The sequence below is a fragment of the Paramormyrops kingsleyae genome, chromosome 22 (genome assembly GCF_048594095.1).
Source record: "Paramormyrops kingsleyae isolate MSU_618 chromosome 22, PKINGS_0.4, whole genome shotgun sequence".
Classification (NCBI taxonomy): domain Eukaryota; kingdom Metazoa; phylum Chordata; class Actinopteri; order Osteoglossiformes; family Mormyridae; genus Paramormyrops; species Paramormyrops kingsleyae.
This window is the reverse complement of record NC_132818.1, coordinates 11037725-11058445: the sequence shown is the minus strand read 5'-3', so window position 1 is coordinate 11058445 and position 20721 is coordinate 11037725. Positions and strand designations below refer to the sequence as shown.

General features: G+C 42.5%; 2 protein-coding genes across 2 annotated transcripts in view; one reads left to right on the top strand and one right to left on the bottom strand.

Annotated features, from left to right (window-relative positions):
* Nucleotides 1–3671, bottom strand: part of xpo6 (exportin 6) — a 30490-nt gene extending 26819 nt beyond the window's left edge. The window contains exons 1-4 of the mRNA XM_023798501.2: nucleotides 3162–3671; nucleotides 1437–1527; nucleotides 1141–1253; nucleotides 480–677 (exon numbers count right to left, since the gene is read on the bottom strand). Of these exons, the coding sequence (XP_023654269.1) occupies nucleotides 480–677; nucleotides 1141–1253; nucleotides 1437–1527; nucleotides 3162–3164 (405 nt within the window). The 5' untranslated portion in view covers nucleotides 3165–3671. The remainder of the gene's footprint in view (nucleotides 1–479; nucleotides 678–1140; nucleotides 1254–1436; nucleotides 1528–3161) is intronic.
* Nucleotides 3672–14500: 10829 nt separating this feature from the next.
* On the top strand, nucleotides 14501–20641 carry rmi2 (RecQ mediated genome instability 2). The gene is made up of 2 exons (XM_072704651.1): nucleotides 14501–14848; nucleotides 19823–20641. Exons 1-2 carry the CDS (start codon nucleotides 14548–14550, stop codon nucleotides 19969–19971), a joined length of 450 nt encoding a protein of 149 aa, XP_072560752.1. The 5' UTR covers nucleotides 14501–14547; the 3' UTR covers nucleotides 19972–20641.
* Nucleotides 20642–20721: the final 80 nt, after the last annotated feature.

Below are 20721 nucleotides of genomic sequence, written 5' to 3'. Positions count from 1 at the left end.
GCTCCTAAAAGGTCAGAGTAGGAAAATATTTTTTGAAATAGTCTTGCGTTCCCTCGCAATACTTTTGCGATCCCACTACTGAACTATGACAACACAATAAAGTTAACTTTATATTCAGTTTAAAAATAAATAATTCTAATAACATAATTCTATGTTTAAACCGACACAATACAGTTATTATTAGTTATGCAGAAGTATTGTGAGGGAATGCAAAACTTCAAAAAAATATTTTCCCACTCTGACCTCTTAGGGGCTCCATAGAAACATGACATTGAATGTGACTATTAATAGAATACTGAAAAGAATGGATCCTGTGTTGCATTTTTTTTGTGTGAAATTTGAAATTCGTTTGAATTTGAGCTGTCACTTTTCTGAAATATCAAGCATGAACATTAACATTTTAAGTTCCTTTGAAACTTGGTCCAGCATGCAAATCAAGGGACCTAGATGCATTAACAGATATGGCGAAACACAGGCACCTGTAGCGTATTGGTGAAGAAGTCGTGGTAGAACATCGGCCAGTCCTGCCTGCCAATGTCCACGATGACTTTGCACAGCTTGTTTCGTATGAAGTAGGGAAGGGCCTTGTGCTCCGAGAGCAGCAACTTTGGCAGGCAGCCCCGGATCTCCATGCGGTCTTGGGATGGCACCCCCAGCCACATCTTATTGACCAGGTTCTGTGGGAGCCACAGAAAATGATCCTGAGAAACTAAACTGTAATTTCCATACTAAGCAACAAATACAAAAGTTACTGATAAAGAGAAAAAAGATACTTTAAAGAATACAGAATATTTGAAAGATTATGCAAGGATTATGTCCTTTTGAGTTCTTCAACTTTATAATAAATATTAAACTACAAGAACAATTTCGGAATTTTCCCAAGGGCCAGAATTTTTTATAAGTATTGTAATCCAATGAGAGAAGCAAAAGAGTTTTGCTATGTCAACAGAGTACAGCTTACGATATGTGAAATGGGTGAACAGTTGTTCCCAAAGGTCCAAAACAACATTTTTCCAAGTACAAGGACCTGAGTGTTTGATGACAGCTCAATCCAATATATTGTCTCACTGATGGAAGGACTGTACACTATGCAGACTTCAGAGGGGAGCAGAATCAGATAAGTGTAACCACTGTACTCACCTCAAACACCGTCAGACTGTACATCATAACATACTCATTGCGTGTGTTGGAGAGGAAATACAGACAGTATCTCCAAGCTCCTATTTGCTGAGCAAAATTATTCAGCAGCTCTTCTACATAAAAAGAAAAGAATGACAATGTAATAACAGTTATACGTTATGCAACTAAGAACTAAGGAAAGAATAACAAAAACAACATTCAGAGAATATTTCCATTCCTACATTAAGTATATCAGTCTTTAATAAAAGTGAATCTAAAAATCTGAATTAATCTACATTTGCAAAATGCAGACTTACCAATCTCCCGTTTGCGCTCATTAGTGGTGCAACAATGAAAGAATTCAGTCATGAGGCTCTCCAAGGCCCGCAGAGAAGCCTCTTCTGATGCCTGGGGCACAAGGAGGAAGGCGATGAGACACATGGCTTGTGAAAAACACACACACACTCTGCTGATATGAGTCGCACACAAATATGCCACCAAGCCTCAGCAAAAGTCACACACTAAAATTAACATCCGACCCAGACACAGAAGACAGTGCAAAAGACACAGGCAACACCCCGCTAACATTCATTTTTGTAATACTGCCCCAATAAATGTTCGTTCAAAGCCCTAGGTTCTCTCGTAACTTACAATTATCAAAAACAAGTAGTAAAACACGTATTTATAACCTTTTGCTAGGTTCGTTAGATCATCAGTTTTCTGACATACCCTGTAAACCACTACAGAACAGCTATATCAGAGATTCATTCTCTGACAAATTCTGCTTTGTAGTGAATTTCTACAGCGTGGTACAGGAGTCATCCCTCCAAATTAGCAGACATTAAAAAAATAAAATAAACAGCAAGCTCTGAAAATCTACAGCAGTGAAAGTGGAACTGAGTGATGTAAGCAGAACTGACAGGTTTAAGTGAAACTATTAGTGCGATGACAGCCATTTTGCATCTCTGCTGTTGGCTGCAATTTATTTTGGCCTTCATGAAGGATGATTATTAGGCCTCAGACTACATCCCACTCTGAAAGAAGCCCAAGCATGAAAAAGGCTCTGCTAAGCAGTTTTGCCACTAACCCGAACTGCAGCTCTGCTTAGTACACAACTTTCTAGAGCCCTGGTGGATGCATGTCTGATGTGTGACAGTGAAAACTTACAGATTGCAAAATTAATCACTGGCTGTGCCTCAACTAAAGCATCTATCACGCTTGGCACGATCCTACACAAATTCTTAACTTAATCTAGAAATACTGAATCTGGGACACTGAACGGTCTCTCAACGTATGAGTACAGTAGCTCATGTAGAAAATATCATAGCTTTTTAAAATAAGGAAATATGCTAAAATTGCTACAGAACAAAAAGATATTACATTTGCTTATTTAGGAGACGTTTTTGTACAAGGCGACATACGAGCGAGGCACACAGTACATTACAAGACTTGTGAGAATGCTGGTGAGATCTTCCATATTTCTCGGAAACAGCAACCCAGAGGAATCCATATTAACTTTTATACAGTGGACTATTTTAAGTTTGGGTCATTCCTTGCATGGCCCGTTGCTGCGTCACTAAATATGTTGTTTAGTCACATAGCATGCGCCCGAATGAGTCTGGACATGCTGCAAACATAAACCATGCAGTTTACAGCAGACAACTTGTGCAGACAAGCTGCATTTCCTTAAACCTGGACTGCTACTTAAGAATGCAACTGCAAAGATGCGTGTGTTCAACCAAATCATTTTATTAACATGCAAACACAAAGAGAGATATTCCAAAACTGTCAAACAGCTGAAAAGTCCGAAGCACTTCCACGAAGATACCAGGCATGGAAATCATTTTGTTATAGGTTCCTGTACGCAAGAAATGGAAACCGCAGCATTCGACGAAAAGACACTTTTACCGGATTTTCGATTACGAACCGCATGAAACATCCCGTCAACGCCTCAGACTGAGGACACCTGCTTTAGGGTGAAGGCCTTCGTACAGGATATTCTGCTGGTGTAAAGGTTGTTAGCTTTAGATGCCTGTACTCACCATGTCCGCGACCACGGACTTCAAACGAGTATCTGCAGCTACTTCAGCTTCCAAAGACTGCGCCTCATAATCTGCGCGTCACTGCAGGCCTGTTTAGCAGGAGCCCCTCATAACACCGGGCACGACGGGCCGGTTCCACACACAGCGACAGGACCGTCGGTGCTAACGGTGCCAGTGACGACGATGACGAAGCTGAGAAGACCGTTTAAAATTCAAATCGTCGAAATTATCGATATTGTTCTGCAAGGGTCTGCCGCGGTGACACTGAACTTCTGGACTATAAAAACAGATAAAACAAAACGGAAACTAATCGTTTCCTTCCATAAAAGCGTACATCCCTAATTCTACTGCATGCAAAAATCGGAGCAATATACGAGGCTCAGTTCGTTCCCGTTTCTCAAATGTTTTCCCGAACACCCGTCGTATTGCGGTGGCTGTCTGTCATAGGCCTCACAGCCACTGCTTCCTCTGCGCAGACCGACCCCTCCCCACCGGAAATGACGCTGCGATTCGACCGGAGGGAACCGGCTACAGCCAGTGATACACGCCGAGTCAGTGCTGCGCACGCGCCGTTCCACCCCGCACAGAAAAGTCTTCCTCCGGCTGTCAAATTAACTGGGCGTTAATGATTTTATTTCACACAGTTACTAATAGAACGTAATGCAACAATTACTACAATGTACAATGGATGTACAATGACACTGCAGAATATTAATACAAATATTTATAAATAGTATTGACTCTTGCTATAATTTTCTAAACATTTATATTTTTTCCTTAATATTTCTTTCATTAATATTCCATAACATGCTGTTTTCTAGGATTCTCTTCGTGCACTGTGTACTTTTTACTTTGCACTATATTCACTTGTGTGCACTATGTGTACTATGTACCTTGCTACTGTATGCGCCAGAGTTTTCCTTTGGGATCAATAATTTAATTTAAATGTAATCAAATATCATCAAGCCATTTTTAAAAGTGCAAACATTGTCCCTCACTTGCAGTTTATTATTTGGTTTTACATTTTCAGACGCTATTATTTTTCCCACATAGGGACACGCACTTGTAATCGAATGATTGCTGGGTTGGATCGCCAACCAGCAAAGTACCACTGAGATACCCTGAGCAAGATACCGCCCCCAAGCACTGCTCCCTGGGTGCTGAATTAGCTGCCACCCTGCTATATGAGGACACATTTTGTTGTTGTGCACTGTGTGCTATAGTGTGTTAGCAATGACATCTAATCACTTTCTCCTTTCCATATATTTTATCTGAAAAAAATATTTAACAGAGGACAATAAATATATAAATATAACATTTTTGCTAAACAAAAGGTAGGGTTACAATCACAGAATAATTTAGACTATAAAAAGTACTGAGAAGGTGAACCAGAAGAATGAGAACAATGCTGTTTGGGGATTAAATTTTTAGCCTAATGATGATTGTTGGGTCCACAGAACCTGTAATTTAGCTAATGACCAAATGAAGCTCTTTGAACCATATGCTATATTTTCTGACCCCACTAGATGGTGCTCTCTTTAAAAAAATGGCTCTAATCATTCCCTAAAGCAAACCAAGGGCGCCATATAGTGGGGTCAGACGGTACATCAGATGGTTCAGGAAGCTTCATTTGGCATCACTAAATTCAGATTGTGAGCTTGAGTTCATTTGAATGGGATGTGAGCAATCAGTTTGCTACCACTAGATGACACCACACCACATGAAAAGGACTTTAAAATTGCATGTGAATCACAGATATAAAACAAGTCATATGCTGAATTCTAATTAGCAGTATGTGTTAGCTATAAAAGTTGTCCAAACTCCACACTTTCATATGTGAATTTTCAAAGAAACATGAGGCAATATAGTTCCAAAGGGGTCCAGTCACTGGTGTCCACATTGGGATTTGTTCTTAGGTAAGAACAGAATCTATGCATACTCAAGAGTACACTTACGCACATTTGAGTGATGACAAGTGTCACTCGAAGGTAAGAACGGGAAAGGAGATCCAGGAATGCAGGGAACGAAAGCCTTTATTAAGGACCGAGACAAGCCGACAAAGGTATGTCGTGGGTCGTGGCTCGCCAGAAGCAGTGTCTTCCCAGCCGGGACTCTGACGGCAAGCGCCGGTGAGGCAGCGGGGATCCCGAAGGATATCCGCTGAGGGCGTGGTACCAGGGGGGCGCGCAGTAGTCGTAGTCCGGGTTCAGGTCCAGGGGTCTTTTCCGTAGTATCTGTCCGACGATGAGGGCACGAGACTGGGGGACACGAGGAAGGGAAGACAGGAGACGCCGGGCTCAACAGGACGGGTAGGTCAAGGACGGGATCGGGTCTAAGGAGGGAAGATAAGGAGGTAAGGACTGAACGAAGGGAAGACAAGCCAAGTAGGTATAAAGGGGCTGACAGGAGACGAGAAAAACGCTCAGTACGGCTTCGAGACATAGGCTCAATACTTCGCAACGACCGTCTGAGATCGCTCAGTTTATGAAGGGAGCTGACTGGCAGACGATGAGCTGCACCCGTCGCGTCCCGCCCCTGTGGGCGTGACAACAAGTTTGTGCAAAATATTTTCCCCCTTACATTTTCTTTAATTCTACAGTTCTATAATATTATAGGAGCATTTATATCATTTATAATATTTCTAAACATCCATCCATCCATTACCTACCGCTTGTCTGGGGTTCGGGTCGCGGGGGTAGCAGCTTCAGTAGAGGCACCCAGACCTCCCTCTCCCCAGCTACCGTAACCAGCTCCTCGGGGAGGACACCGAGGCGTTCCCAGGCCAGCCGAGAGATATAATCCCTCCAGCGTGTCCTGGGTCTGCCCCGGGGCCTCCTCCCTGTAGGACATGCACGGAAAACCTCTCCGGGTAGCCGCCCAGGAGGCATCCGCACCAGGTGTCCAAACCACCTCAAGTGGCCCCTTTCGACGTGAAGAAGCAGCGGTTCTACTCTGAGGCTCTCCCGGATATCCGAACTTCTCATCCTATCCCTAAGGGAGAGCCCAGACACCCTGCGGAGAAACCTCATTTCGGCCGCCTGTATTCGCGATCTCATTCTTTCGGTCATTACCCATAGCTCATGACCATAGGTGAGTTTAGGACAAAGATGGACCAATAGATCGAGAGCTTTGCTTTTCGGCTCAGTTCTTTCTTAGCCACGATGAACTGGTTAAGCACCTGCAAAACTGTAGACACCGCTCCGATCCGTCTATCCAGCTCCCGATCTCGCCTACCCTCACTCGTGAACAAGACCCCGAGATACTTGAACTCTTCCACTTGAGGCAGTACGTCTTCCCTGACCTGAAGAGGGCAATCCACCCATTTCTGACTGAGAACCATGGTCTCTGATATGGAGGTGCTAATCCTCATCTCTGCCGCTTCGCACTCGGCTGCGAACTGCCCCAGAGCACGCTGGAGATCCCAAGCAGATGAAGCCAACAGGACGAAAACGTCTGCAAAAAACAGCGAGGCAATCCTGAGACCACCAAACTGGACATCCTCAACACCCCGGCTGCACCTAGAAATCCTGTCCATAAATATTATAAACAGGACTGATGACAAAGGGCAGCCCTGGTGGAGCCCAACCCGCACCGGGAACACGTCCGACTTATTAACGGCAATGCGGACCAAGCTACTGCTCCGTTCATATAGGGACTGAATGGCCCACAACAGTGGACCCCGGACCCCATACTCCTGAAGCACCCCCCACAGAGCACCTTGGGGAACCCGGTCGTAAGCCTTTTCCAAATCTACAAAACACATGTAGACTGGTTAGGCAAACTCCCAGTACCCTTGCTGGTCCAGTGTTCCACGGCCAGGACTAAAACCGCATTGTTCCTCCTGAATCCGAGATTCGACTATCGATCTCACCCTCCTCTCCAGTACCCCGGAATAGACTTTCCCAGGAAGGCTGAGAAGTGTGATCCCCCTGTAGTTGGAACAGACCCTCCGGTCCCCCCTCTTAAATAAGGGGACCACCACCTCGGTCTGCCAATCCAGCGGCACCGTCCCTGACCTCCACGCACCCATGAGAAGGCGTGTCAGCCACGACAGCCCCACAACATCCAGAGCCTTCAGGTACTCCGGGCAGATCTCGTCCACCCTTGGGGCCCGGCCACCACGTAGCTCTTTAACCACCCTGGCCACCTCAGCCCCAGTGATGGGCAAGCCCCCCCCCCCAGCACCCTCGGGCTCTGTGCCCTCAGATGTCTCAAAGGCAGCGTGCGTAGATGTATCTGAAGCAGGGTTGAGGAGGTCCTCAAAGTATTCCTTCCACCTCCGGGTGATGTCCCCAGGTGAGGTCAACAGCACCACGCCCCCCCACTATAAATAGTAGGAACCAGGAGCTGCTTCCCCCTCCTGATATTCTGGATGGGTACGGGGGTTACCGCCACGACTGGCACCGACCACCCTGCAGCCACAGCTCCGTACGGCCGCTTCCACAATGGAGGTCCGGAACAGTGTCCATTCAGACTCAATGTCCCCAACCCCAGTATGCAGTTGGAATTCTGCCGGAGGTGTGAATTAAAGCTCTGGCGAATAGGAGCCTCTGCCAGACGTTCCCAGCAGACCCTCACTATCTGCTTGGGCCTATCAGGTCTGACCGGCTTCCTCCCCCACCACCTGAGCTAACTCATCACCAGGTGGTGATCAGTTGACAGCTCTGCCCCTCTCTTTACCCGAGTATCCAAGACAGAAGGCCGCAGATCAGATGATACGATTATGAAATCAATCATCGACCTGTAGCCCCGGGCATATTCATACCATGTCCACTTATGGACACCCTTATGCTCGAACATGGTGTTCGTTATGGACAAACCATGCATTGCACAGAAGTCCAATAAGAGAACACCACTTGGGTTCAGATCAGGGAGGCTGTTCCTCCCAATCACCCCCCTCCAGGTCACACTGTCATTGCCCACGTGAGCGTTGAAGTCCCCCAGCAAAACGATGGAATCCCCTCGTGGCACGCTAACCAGCATACCACTAAGGGAATCCAAGAAGGCCGGGTACTCTGAACCGACAATCGGCGCATAAGGGCAGATGACAGTCAGAGAACTATCCCCGACCCGAAGGCGCAGGGAGACAGTCCTCTCGTTTACCGGGGTAAACTCCGTTGTTAATGCACCCAGCTGTGGGGCCACCAGTAGCCCCACTCCAGCCCGGCTTCGCTCACCTGCTGCAACTACAGAAGAAAAGAGCGTCCAGCCCCTCTCCAGGAGATTGGTTCCAGAACCCACGCTATACGTTGAGGAGCCCGACTATATCTAGTCGATATCTCTTAACCTCACACACAAGCTCAGGCTCCTTCCCCACCAGAGAGGTGACATTCCATGTCCCGAGAGCCAGTTTTGTCAGCCGGGGATCGGACCGCCAGGGCCTCCCTTGGCCGCCACCCGATCCACAATGCACCGAACCCCTGACATTCCCCTTGCGGATGGTGGGCCCACCTGGGGACAGCCCCGCGTGCCTCTTTCGGGCTATGCCCGGCTGGGCCCCACGGGCCACGGCCCGGCCACCAGGCACTTGCCAACGGGCCCCTCCCCCAGGCCTGGCTCCAGGGTGGGGCCCCGGTGACCCTAGTCCGGGCGAGGGAAACGAGACTTTGCTAAAATACCTTATCATAGGGTTCTTTTGGATTGCTCTTTGTCTGGCCCCTCCCCTGGGACCTTTTTGCCTTGGGAGACCCTACCAGGGGCTACTGCCCACGACAACATAGCCCCCAGGGTCACTGAGGCACGCAAACCCCTCCACCACGATAAGGTGGCAATCTAAGGAGGGGATTTCTAAACAATTATTCAATAAATATAATTTTTAATAATGAATAATTATTTAAATAATTTAGTTTTGAAATTGCAACCTACTGAAATATTTAAAATAATGCAAACACATGTGTTTTTGCCTGAATGCTGTGAGTCCTTGTTGTAATGTAGGTCTGAAAGTATGCTTATTCATTTATTGCATAATAACAATTTGCAGAATCTTTCCCCATCATTTAGGTGTATACATGCATCCCTTATGTAAATGTTTGAAAATGTCATCATATGTTTAAACACTTACAGTGGTACCTCAGTTCTCGAACTCACTAGAACTTGAATTTCTTGAAAGTCGAACAAACCAGTTTGACCTAGAACTTCATCTGAATATCATAAGTCGAACCGTGAACGCTGACCTAATATAAATTGCACGCGCCAGGAAATGAGTCACATGGCACGTCTCTGAGCGGAAACAAAATAAGAGCGGAGCGGAGTCCGGAACGGATTAAGTTTGAGAACCGAGGTACTACTGTATATTCTATCTATTTCTTTTTTGCAGTATGACCAGAATTTCCTGTGACATAGTAAGAAACTGTTACAGATACACTAATGGTAGGGTGGGTATTGGTAAACTAGGACAATTTTTGAAATTGTACTTCCTCACTTAAAAATATGATTCGAATTATAAATATTAAAACATAAAATTATTACTGAAGGCTCAAGAACTGAGCTTAACTTTATAGACCACAGAGGCACAAAGATATAGAGTATCAAACATATGTGTGTCCCAGTTTACCCTGTGCCCCACTTAACCTGACCTAACCTGACCAATTTTGGTGAGCTTGTGCCCACTATAGCCTCAATTCTCTACTGCTGCTGTAGCCCATCTGCTTCAAGGTTTGACATGTTGTGCAATGAGAGATGCTGTTCTGCATACCTTGGTTATAACGAGTGGTTATTCGAGTTACTGTTGCCTTTCTGTCAGTTTGAATCAGTCTGGCCATCCTTCTCTGATCTCTGCCATCAACAAGGCATTTTCACCCAGAGAATCACCACTCACTGGATGTTTTTTTCTTTTTCTCTTTAAACCCTAGAGATGGTTCAGAGTGGAAATCCCAATAGATCAGCAGTTTCTGAAACACTCGCACTAGCTCGTCTGGCACCAACAACCATACCATGTTCAAAGTCACTTAAATCATTTTTTCCCCCATTCTGGTGTTTGATGTGAACATTAACTGAAGCTCCTGACCAGCATATGCATGATTTTATACATTGTGCTGCTAACATATGATTGAATATTTTAGTATTTTTTATGAGTATTTTTTATGTGTATTCAGATAAGCTGATACTGAAGTAAACTCTTTTGTTTGGTTCAAGCACATCACATTCACAAGTCAGAGCCGTGAGACAAAAAACATGAGACTTGACACCTATTGCTAGGATGGGTCCCTGTCTTGCTCTGTTTGGTCCATCAATTCCCTGTTTGACCAGCTGGTGTCGCTGGCCACCTCGGTTTCCCTGCATGTTGTTGTTGTTGCTGTTGTTGTTTTCCTGACCCATAGTGGTCCCATTGTTCTGAGTTTAGTTTGTAATACAAATCCCTTTGGTGTCTGTAAACTGCACCGGGATTTTTATCAATAAAGAATGATTAAACCTACCCCGACCATCCCAGTGAGCCTCTTTGCTGCACGTTTAGTCCCTCTATGTATCACCAGCTCTGACCTCTGACCCTTTCTGCCCATTTGCTGCGCTGCCGCTACACCGTCGCCTGTTTCCCAAGCTGCTGTCTTGCCATTGGCTGTTTCCCAAGCTGCTGTCTTGCCATTGGCTGTTTCCTGAGCTGCCTCTTTGCCATCACCTGTTTCCTGAGCTAGACAAACCTTGCATTTGTCATTGCTGCATTTGTTATCTCTTTGTACGTGCTTTTGTTGCATATGTATATGCATGTTTAGTTTAGCCTTGGTTGGTTTAGTTCTTGTTACCTTCTTCTCTGTGTTTAAGACCCCTAGTGGCTCTTTTGTTTCTGGTTTACTTGAGTTAAGTTTATAATTAAATTCCTCCTCGTCACTAAGGTGCACTGGGATCGTCATTCAGCTTGCTGAAACGTGACAGCCATGTATTTAGGTCCTGAATAGAAATAACCACTGCACACAGTCAATGGCATGACATACAGTTTAACGGATGAGTCTGGGTTTGGCAGATGCCAGGAGAACATTACCTGTCTGATTGCATTGTGCCAATTGTAAAGTTTGGTGGAGGAGGGATAATGGTATGGGGTTGTTTTTCAGGGGTTGGGCTAGACCCCTTAGTTCCAGGGAAGGGAACTCTTAATGCTTTAGCGTGCCAAGACATTTTGGACAATTCTATACTTTCAACTGTGGGAACAGTTTTGGGAAGGCCCTTTTCTGTTCCAGCATGACAATGCCCCATTGCACAAAGCAAGGTCCATAAAGACATGGTTGGGTGAGTTTGGTGTGGAAGAACTTGAGTGGCCCACACAGAGCCCTGATCTCAACCCCAGTGAACACCTTTGGGATGAACTAGAATGGGAAATGCAAGCCGAGCCTTCACATCCAACATCAATGACTGACCTTACCAATGCTCTTCTAGATGAATGGCCAAAAATTCCCATAGACATACTCCAAAATTTTGTGAAAATTCTTGTTTCCAGAAGAGTGGCAGCTGTTATAGCTGTTAAGAGAGGACCAACTCCATTATTGATGCCTATGGATTTAGGGATGTCATATATGGTCCTGTAGGTGTAATGGCCAGAAGTCCCAATACTTTTGAATACAGATACAGAAACCTGTCAAATCTGTACCTCTCCAGGTTGTTGACTGCATACAAGCAGTTTCACACAACATGTTGTGGGAAGCAGAAAAGTCAATTTATTTATTATTTTTTACCAGATAAAATAAAAATCACACAACCATGTACTTCATTTGTAGCACTGCTGGAAATATGAGCCTGAATATTTTTCACACATGCACGCACCTTCAAATATAACACAGTTTATTCAAATTAGTACTGTAGAAGTACTATGAGTGTATGAGATATGGGAAAGGGGTATACATTAAGTATTTTATATATGGGAAAAAGTTCATTTTTTTAAACAGGCATAGAATACTGATATCCTGTATATAAAGGATGCAATAGGACTAACAGTATAACATTCTACACAAATTATGTTATTATGAATAACCAGCTTTTTAGGGGGACCACAGTGGTGCAGTGGTTTGCATTGTAGCCTCACACCTGTGGAACCTGGGTCCAAGTCTTCACCGTAACTGTGTGTGTGAAGTTAGCATGTTTTCCCCATGGGGTTTCTTCTGGGTACTCCAGTTTCCTCTCACAGTACAAAAACATGCTGAGGTTAATTGGAATTACCAAATTGTGTGTGTGTGTGTGCACACTCTGTGATGGGTTGGTGGCCCATCCTGCCTTGTGCCCATAGTCTCTGGACCCCTGCGACCCTGAACAGGACATGGGGGTGCAGAGGATGGACAGAAGGTGGTTTTCTTAACAAGTGTTTAAAAAGACATTAATCTCTGTTACTTGAGAGAATGTATCTGTTTGAAGCATAACTTGCATTGTCCAGGAACTTGTTATAGAATTATTTTAAAAAAAAAAGGATTTCCACTTCTGGGCCTAGAGGTGACATCCCTGCGATTTGCAGCTGATGTTGCCCTATTAGTGGGCACCATACCACCGGGTGAGAGCTGGTGAGACATAAGGGGACTAAACCTGCAGCACGAGAGGCTGACTGGGATGGTCGGGGAGGTTCAGTCATTCTTTCTTGATGTTGTTCTGGGATCTTGTCCGTGAGTGATGTTGAGGGAGTATGAGAGAGGCAGACAGACAGGTTTGGGAGCTGCACCAAGCACGTCAATGATTATACAGTGCAAGCTAAGTCGTTGGATAAAGGCTAGCAGTCAGCCAATGCCCCTGTCCTCACCTATGGTCATGAGCTATGGGTAATGACTGAAGAAACAAGGTCACGAGTACATAGGTGTGGTTTGAGCTCAGGGTGCTGAAGGTCAGAACGGCTAATTGATTCTTTTTGGTTTTGGTTTGAAAGTTTTATTGAAGAAATAATGATAAAGGCATTTCTGAGCTATTATAACTTAATATAACATTATGTTTTTATTTGATGAAAACTACAGGATTGGTCATGTTGGCCTATGATGGGGGTGTGGGGGGGGGGTAATTTCCAGAATGGGCTGTTGTGTATATGGGTCTTTGCTGTTCTGACTTGGAAAGTTGGAGGAACCTCTACTGCCCGACCTCAGAATTCAAGATACAGTAGCTGTGCCATTTATCAACATAAATGAAAGCTGTAGTTTTATATTGTTTATTACACTTATGTCTTATTTGTGTTCCATTAAATCAGTCGTACACACAGTACTGTCCAACTGCTATCTGTGGAATGCATTTTAATCTTTATATGCTAACTCTATTTCATTTGTGGTATACAGGTTAAAATGCAAGGTATTTTCTTGTCATAGCAGCACAAATGCACATAAAATAAGTACACATTTACGCTTTTACAAATAATCGGTTGTCGCACGTATTGTTTTTAAAGGTGAATGAGTACTTGCGCAACAGTTATGTCCATCCCTGCATATAATGTGTTTTATCAACTGGTATTGCTACCAATAGCTAACAATCAACCTAGCTAGAACTGGGCCCTGAGAGAGCTGGATTTCTTGCTTAGCTGGATAAATTGTCAGATTTAAGTAGTCTAGACTAAATGAAAACTGAGGTACCTTTAAGTCTGAGAAATGGTCCAGCTAAGCAAGAAATCCTGTTTTCTGAAACAGGTCCCTGCATGGTATTGCTTAATGGCTTTCTGACTTCTTGTAGTGGAATGTGGTTGACTCAGGTATGACGTCTTTGAGGTAAATGGAACGCGGCATAAGATTGGAAACCCCTGCCCTATGGTATTCTGATGCTGTATTGCCATCAACAACCAGAACATGTGGAGGGATTATATATCACAGCTGCTTTGGGAATATCTGAGGATCGAGCAGAATAAGATACAGTCTGTAGCCTTGGAAAGAGAGGTCTGGCTGATCTGCTAAGCATGCTGCCACCGTGAGCCCCACCGAGAGAAGTACTGCAATTATGAGAATCAGATAATCGGTCCCCACAATGAACAATCACATACTTTAACGATTTTAACATATTTAATAGGTTACTCTCTTGGACAACTATTTAGCATCTTTTTCGTTACTGGTTATTTTTGCTTGTACCTCACATTTTGTGTTGTGTCTTTGGAGAAAACAACAGATTCACATAGTCTCACAATGTGACTATGAAATAAGCATATAAGCTAGAAAAATGAATGAATATCACAGTGAGAAAAGCTCATGACCATGAGCGCGATAAGCAAATGAGACATATCTTTATCCTTTTGAAAAACTAACTAGCCTCTCACTTATTTTGTTAAACACAGTAAGGCCAAAGTTTCAGCCTTAGAACTTAAAATAGGGTAAAAAAAAAAAAAAGAAAAAAATGACGCAGCACAAAAACTCACACTTTTATTTTGAAATTTGTACACTAGTACGCCGGAAGTAATTTTTAGCGCCATGTCGCGCGATAAGTTTGAATTCCGTTTGTTGAGTTGGCAATGGATCTTCGGGATGGATCTTATGAAAACAAAAACCGATCGCCTCCTGTTAAAGTCCTGTCCAGTCAACTTCGGGAGGGCAATGAACAAACTGGTCCAAATGGGAAGATACGATGCACAATAAAAAGACTGGGATCGGCGAAGACTACGCCGCTGCACGTCTCTGTGGTGTGGATGCAGGGCACTGTGCTGAAAGTCATTTCAAACGCCGACACGTCCGTGCTGCTCATTGACGAGACCGGGACTTTCACCATCAATGGTATCAACAGTATCCCTAAAGGAAAACCTTGTCTTTCCCAGGGTGAGTAGGAAGCAGTTTTATGAATGAATATCAGATTTAGCCGACGTTGCATCAAATCCATTAAACATTTAAACACTGGCAGTATTACGATGAATTGAGTATCCGGATCGGTCCATCCTGTGCCAAATGGCATCTGATTCTAAATATTGATTGAGGAAAAAGTTACTTCAGTCTAAAACAAAAAAGCCGTTTTTCTTTGTTTCCTTGTTATTTGTTTTGGTAACGAGTTCAAATTGAACATTTAGTTTGTCGCTTTTCATCTGTCGAGCATAAACGACGTGTAATACGAAATCAAATAAAGCAAGTTTGTTTGTCATGGGGCATATATCCCGAAGCTGAATTTTTGGGTTAGTAAGATGACTTGTCAGATTTAAGGTAGTCTGTGGGAAATGTAAGTGAACGAAAATAAAGTCCATTTAAACTGGAATACCTTAAATCCGACAAGTTATCTAGTTCATCAGCAAATCTTGCTTACTCTTTGCTGAATATTTCCCCCCAAAGTGTTGTGCCTGTGATTATACTGGGGGCAGTCTAACTACGTATCTGTGATAATCAGGAGTGGGGCCACCCTTTAATTAAATTGATCTCGAAATTGTTTAATGCATGGGGGCAGCGTCTTCTAGGAATAGGGGAACATCATAATGAAACAGTTTATATCTACAACCATGCAGAGAAATTTTCAGACGTATTGCTTCCTGTGAGACAGCTGTCCGTACCAGCAGACTGATTTCCCTTGAAGGTATCCTTTGTCTTTCTCCATCCAGATGTTGGAGACTGGCTGAATCATGTCTTATCAGAGGATATTCGGGTTGGGGCCATTCCGGAATGCATTGATCAATTCCAGTCCAAACCAGGAAATGGAACTGGAGTTGGAACTTAAATCTCCCTGAAATTCAAAGTCAACTTCAATTCTGTTCCCCGTAGTTTTTTTCCAATCCCAACTCCAGTTCCATTTCCTGATTTGATCTCAAAAAGATCTTGTTCATGGTATGGAAAAGGTATAGATTCAACTTTTGCTTAGGTTTAAATGTCTTTTTCCAGGTAAAAGTTCCCGGTAAAATCTCAAAAGCAGCATTTTATATTCAGTTATTAGAAAACAGTGAAGGGCTTGGAGTAACACGTCCTGTAAAACATTGACCTGTTAATTGGTCTCCACCATCAGTCACTCCAGAAGTGTGCTTTGCAATGCTACATTTGAGCCTCAAAAGAGATGTGGAGAGGGGTAGCATTGTTTCACTTAATTGGGAAGCACTCTTTACCTTTCAAACAAAAATTTGAAACAAAAGACATTTCTGAGCAAATTGGCATCAGACTCAGCTTATAAGTTAATTGTTAGTCGCTTCAAAATTAGTCTTTTTATTTTGTGTGTGTGTATATATATATATATATATATATATATATTAGGGGTGCAACGATTATTCAACATTGTCGACAAAAATCGACAATAAAAATAGTCGCCGACGAATTTGATTGTCGATAATTGTCGCCAGACGTATTTTTAAACGGAGTGAGACGTTTTCCTTCCTTTATACTTGTGCAATACTACCGCTTTCCAATAGACTGCACCAATACACCACACAGGTGAGATTCGCTCTTGCGCAATAGCATTCAGCAACAGGTAGAAGAATGGTGGCCACAAATCAGGCATCGTCGCATATTAAACGCTCTAAAGCCTCAAAGGCTTTTATGTCCGAAAACAAAGACGAGATCTACAAAAGGGTGAATAGCACGGACTTCTTGTTGTCTGGCGTATCTAATAATAAATAATAATAATAATAAATAATTATAACAACAACAACAATAATAATAGGGCATAATAATAGGCTAGTAGTAGTATATTTTACATTTTCAAAAAAGATCAGAATAGAACGTATTTTTGTTTGGAAGTCGGTGGTGTGTCATGAAGTGTCTCATTTGCTAAAAATTTAGCTAATAAAGGTCAGAAAACAGTGTAGAAAACCCATTGCTTAAATAAAGAAGACAAAACTCTGAAGCTCAAGATTCAGGACAGTGGCTCCGATGTCGCAAGTGCTGCGAGAGCTTATGCTCCCTTAAAAATAAATAACAGCAGTTTAAGTCCGTTTTCTTGCTGTTAACAGAGGAATGGCAATGGGAAGCTGCTCTAAATTTCCCGTATTTTGGGTCAGGATCTTGGGATTTTTCAGCCTGCTTTAAAATGAGTTTTTATTTGTAAACATAGGCTATATAAATAGCTGATATTAGAGGTCGACCGATATATCGGCCGGCCGATATATCGGGCCGATATTTAGCATTTTTTTATGTATCGGCATCGGCCGATATCCGAGTGCACTACGCCGATTTTCAGACAGGCACGTCTGCGGGCAGCCCAGTGTTATTGTTGCTGTGGAACACGTGACCCATGCTGCCTTGTGCAGGACCGCAGCCAGAAGTTTTGGAAGAGTCCTGGGATAAAACGGTAAGGCTTAAATTCTGATCTTTCAATGACCTGTTTATTTAAGTAGTTTGCTATGAAATGTTGCTTTAAAAGAAAACACGAATTACGTTATTGGGAACTGGGGTAATGATAATGAGCCTTCAACCAACTGTAGCTTACAGGTAACATTAAGGATCATTGATTCTAATAGAGTTCGTTTTGTGCGCTTATTGGTGGGCTCACAGACGTTTTTTAATCGTTAAAAATCATTTTAATTGTTAACATTTTAATTATTACCATATCAGCCCGATGTTATCAGTTATGTTTTTTTTCTTGTGTCGGAGAGTTTCACTCTGTGAGTGTGTGGGGCGGAGCAGGCAGCTCTCAAATACTGCAGCGTGTGTGAGTTGCGTTACTCTGCCCTGATCACAGACAGCGCCGTCCTCGGAGACACAGAGCTGCTAAGAACAATGCATGGCGGAGAAAAGTGTTTGTTCGAAAGCGTGGTTACCATTTACTTGAGCTGATGCTGACAATGGTCCTTCTGTGCAACTTTTTTTCATTTGAGACCGGAGATTCAAACAATTTGTCAGACGTCTAGATAAAAAGTGCATGACTTTGCGCAGTTAGTTTCCTCATTAAACATGTCTATCCTTTATACGGGCTTATACGTAGACAACGTCACAATCACTAGGGGCTTATGTTGTCCTTGCATACAAGGCTGTGCAATACGACAGTTATTTTATTTTATTTTCCGGGATCACTAGATTCTGATTGTGAATTTGTCTTTAAGCTATCTGTCTGCTAACAACAGAAACAACATGTTAGTGTACACTACTCATCATACCATGATGCACTTAGTGTTTTTTTTTCTTCTTCAAAATGTATTAGAGTGTAATTGTTTTAATGTGCATGAAATACTGGAATTGTAGAATGAATTGAAGATGAAGGTACTATAATAAAAATTCTAACCTTGCATTTATTCTTCTGTTTTAGTAATTGCTGTCTGATGGCTGAACAAAAATCTAATCCTGTATGGCAGCATTTCACAAAGCCAACACCAGGAAAAGCCAGGTGCAATATCTGCAGCAGACTGGTGAGCTTGGGAGCTGAAGAATGAGTTTGCTGCTAAAGAGATTCTGATGCTGCTATCTTTATTGTTTATAAGTTTAAGTTGTTTATAAGTTGTATTGTGTTTTTGTTATTTAAGTTTATATTTAAATTTACACAAGTCAGTATTCAATAAATGCTAAGTTGAGAAATTTTGTGTATCGTTTGTTATTATTAATGTGATATTTTATCATGCAAATAGAGGGGAAAACGTCCAATTTTCGGCCAAAAAATATCGGCAGCATATATCGGCCATCGGCTGACCCTGACTCCTAAATATCGTCATCGGCATCGGCTATTGAAAAACCCATATCGGTCGACCTCTAGCTGATATGACAAGAAATTACCGTGCATTTTAACCCCTATACCGCAAATGAAGTACGAATTAGCATATACAGGTTAAAATGCATGATCATTTCTTGTCATATCAGCACAAATGCACATAAAATACATATTTGCACTGTCACAGCAAAAGATTGCCGCACGTATCGCTTATAAAAGGTGAATGCGTACTTGCGTACCAGTTATATGCAGCCCTCATTAGAACAAATATTGTATCAGAAATTCGGATCGGTGCCGATCCAGACCTATTTGACGGATCGGGTATCAGCCATGTGTGACCAATCCACATCCTATACTTACTTATTTAGTTTTTGGCAATCTCTAAAAAGAAACCTCCCATTTCGTGTTAAATCTATTTGCACAATCAATCGCACGACAGCTCTTTCCCATTTTACATGTGTTGTTTTGCGGCATTGATGTCGATGAAATAACCTCATGCTAAATGTAAAAGCTGGTAGCTAAATAGGAGCCATTTTATAATTATGCAATTTATAATCCGATTAGTCGACTAATCGTTTTAATAGTCGATGACTAATCGACTATCAAAATAGTCGTTAGTTGCAGCCCTAATATATATATATATATATATATATATATATATGTATGTGTGTGTGTGTGTGTGTGTGTGTGTGTATATGGACATAAAGGCACACATCACAAAGTTGACTTATCTGGAGTGAGATGGCTAGGAATGTAAAGTTTTTGCAATGTATGTAACAAGTTAAATAGACTGTAAATGGTATGTACATATTTCATCATGGAAAATGCCATTGTTTTGTTTCATTACGCCTTTTGTGTGACTGCTTTAAATTATTAAAGCAGTATAGGCCCTTAAGTAATAATGACTCACCTGCAAGGTTGACATGCAGAACACCCATAACAATAGCTCTGAACCCAATGAAGCCGTTAGATTGTTTCCACATCAGTTAAATTTAAAGGCGCCATCCCTGAACCATAAAGATCTGTGCTGCTTCTGTGCCAATGCACAATTTTAATACAATCTCCTATTTACCATGAGGGAGCAGAGTACTTTTCTGTAGCTAATAGCGATCAGCAGATTCAGCATAAGCCACAGCACAATGATAACCTGAAACGGAAGTTTTAATTTTGCCCTGTTTTTTCTACAGGCAAATATGTCATGGTGATGGGAATCATTCAGTCCTGCAGGCCTGAGCCGGCGCTCCGTGCCGTGAAGATGATGGACCTCTCTGGGAATGACATCCACAGGAAAATGTGGAAATTGGAAGTGGAGGACCTGCAGCAGACACTGGAATAAGCTGAGGGGAGGGCACACAGGGGTGCGGTCACTGACGTTTGCCTTGTTCTCCTAAATTTCCGTTCTAAAAATTGACTGTCAGTCATACAAGTATCAGTTTAATTCTTTTGTTGCAAAGCGTTTTACTAAATGATATTCTTTTTGTTAAGACATTTTATTTAATTAGTGTTGTTTCTGCCAGTTCTAGTGGTGGATGTATATACAAGTTAAATGAGCTTGCACTGCATTAAGCTTGTTTGCCAGATCACTCTTGGTTACATTCAGCATTTGAAAACTCCATTCTTTGCATACAGACCAACTTGTGACCAGGGCTGACATCTTTGAGCATGATATTGTCCCATTAATATCTAGAGGCAGTTTGGTTGCTTATACACATCATAGCAACAGATTTAGTCAGTTGTTTTTGTACAGATGCTATTTATTTTTCTAGTTTTCATGTCACTGCTTATCATTGGTGCCTAAACCAAATGACACTATGAAGGGTTTGAATAGTAAACATAGCACAATTCAAAACCTTTTTTTGTGCTTAGCTGGTTATATCATATAACCAAAAGCTTATTGCTAATAAAAGAACTGCTTTTCGTGTTCTGTAAGACTGCAGTTTGCACAGGAAGACAAAAATTATTTGAATATGAATGGAATAAAAATAAACACGATGACTATAATTTAAGTAATTTTTGTGAATATAATTGTGTATACAACCACCTAACCACACATGAGATTGTTTGAGCTTTTTCACATTTTTTTTTT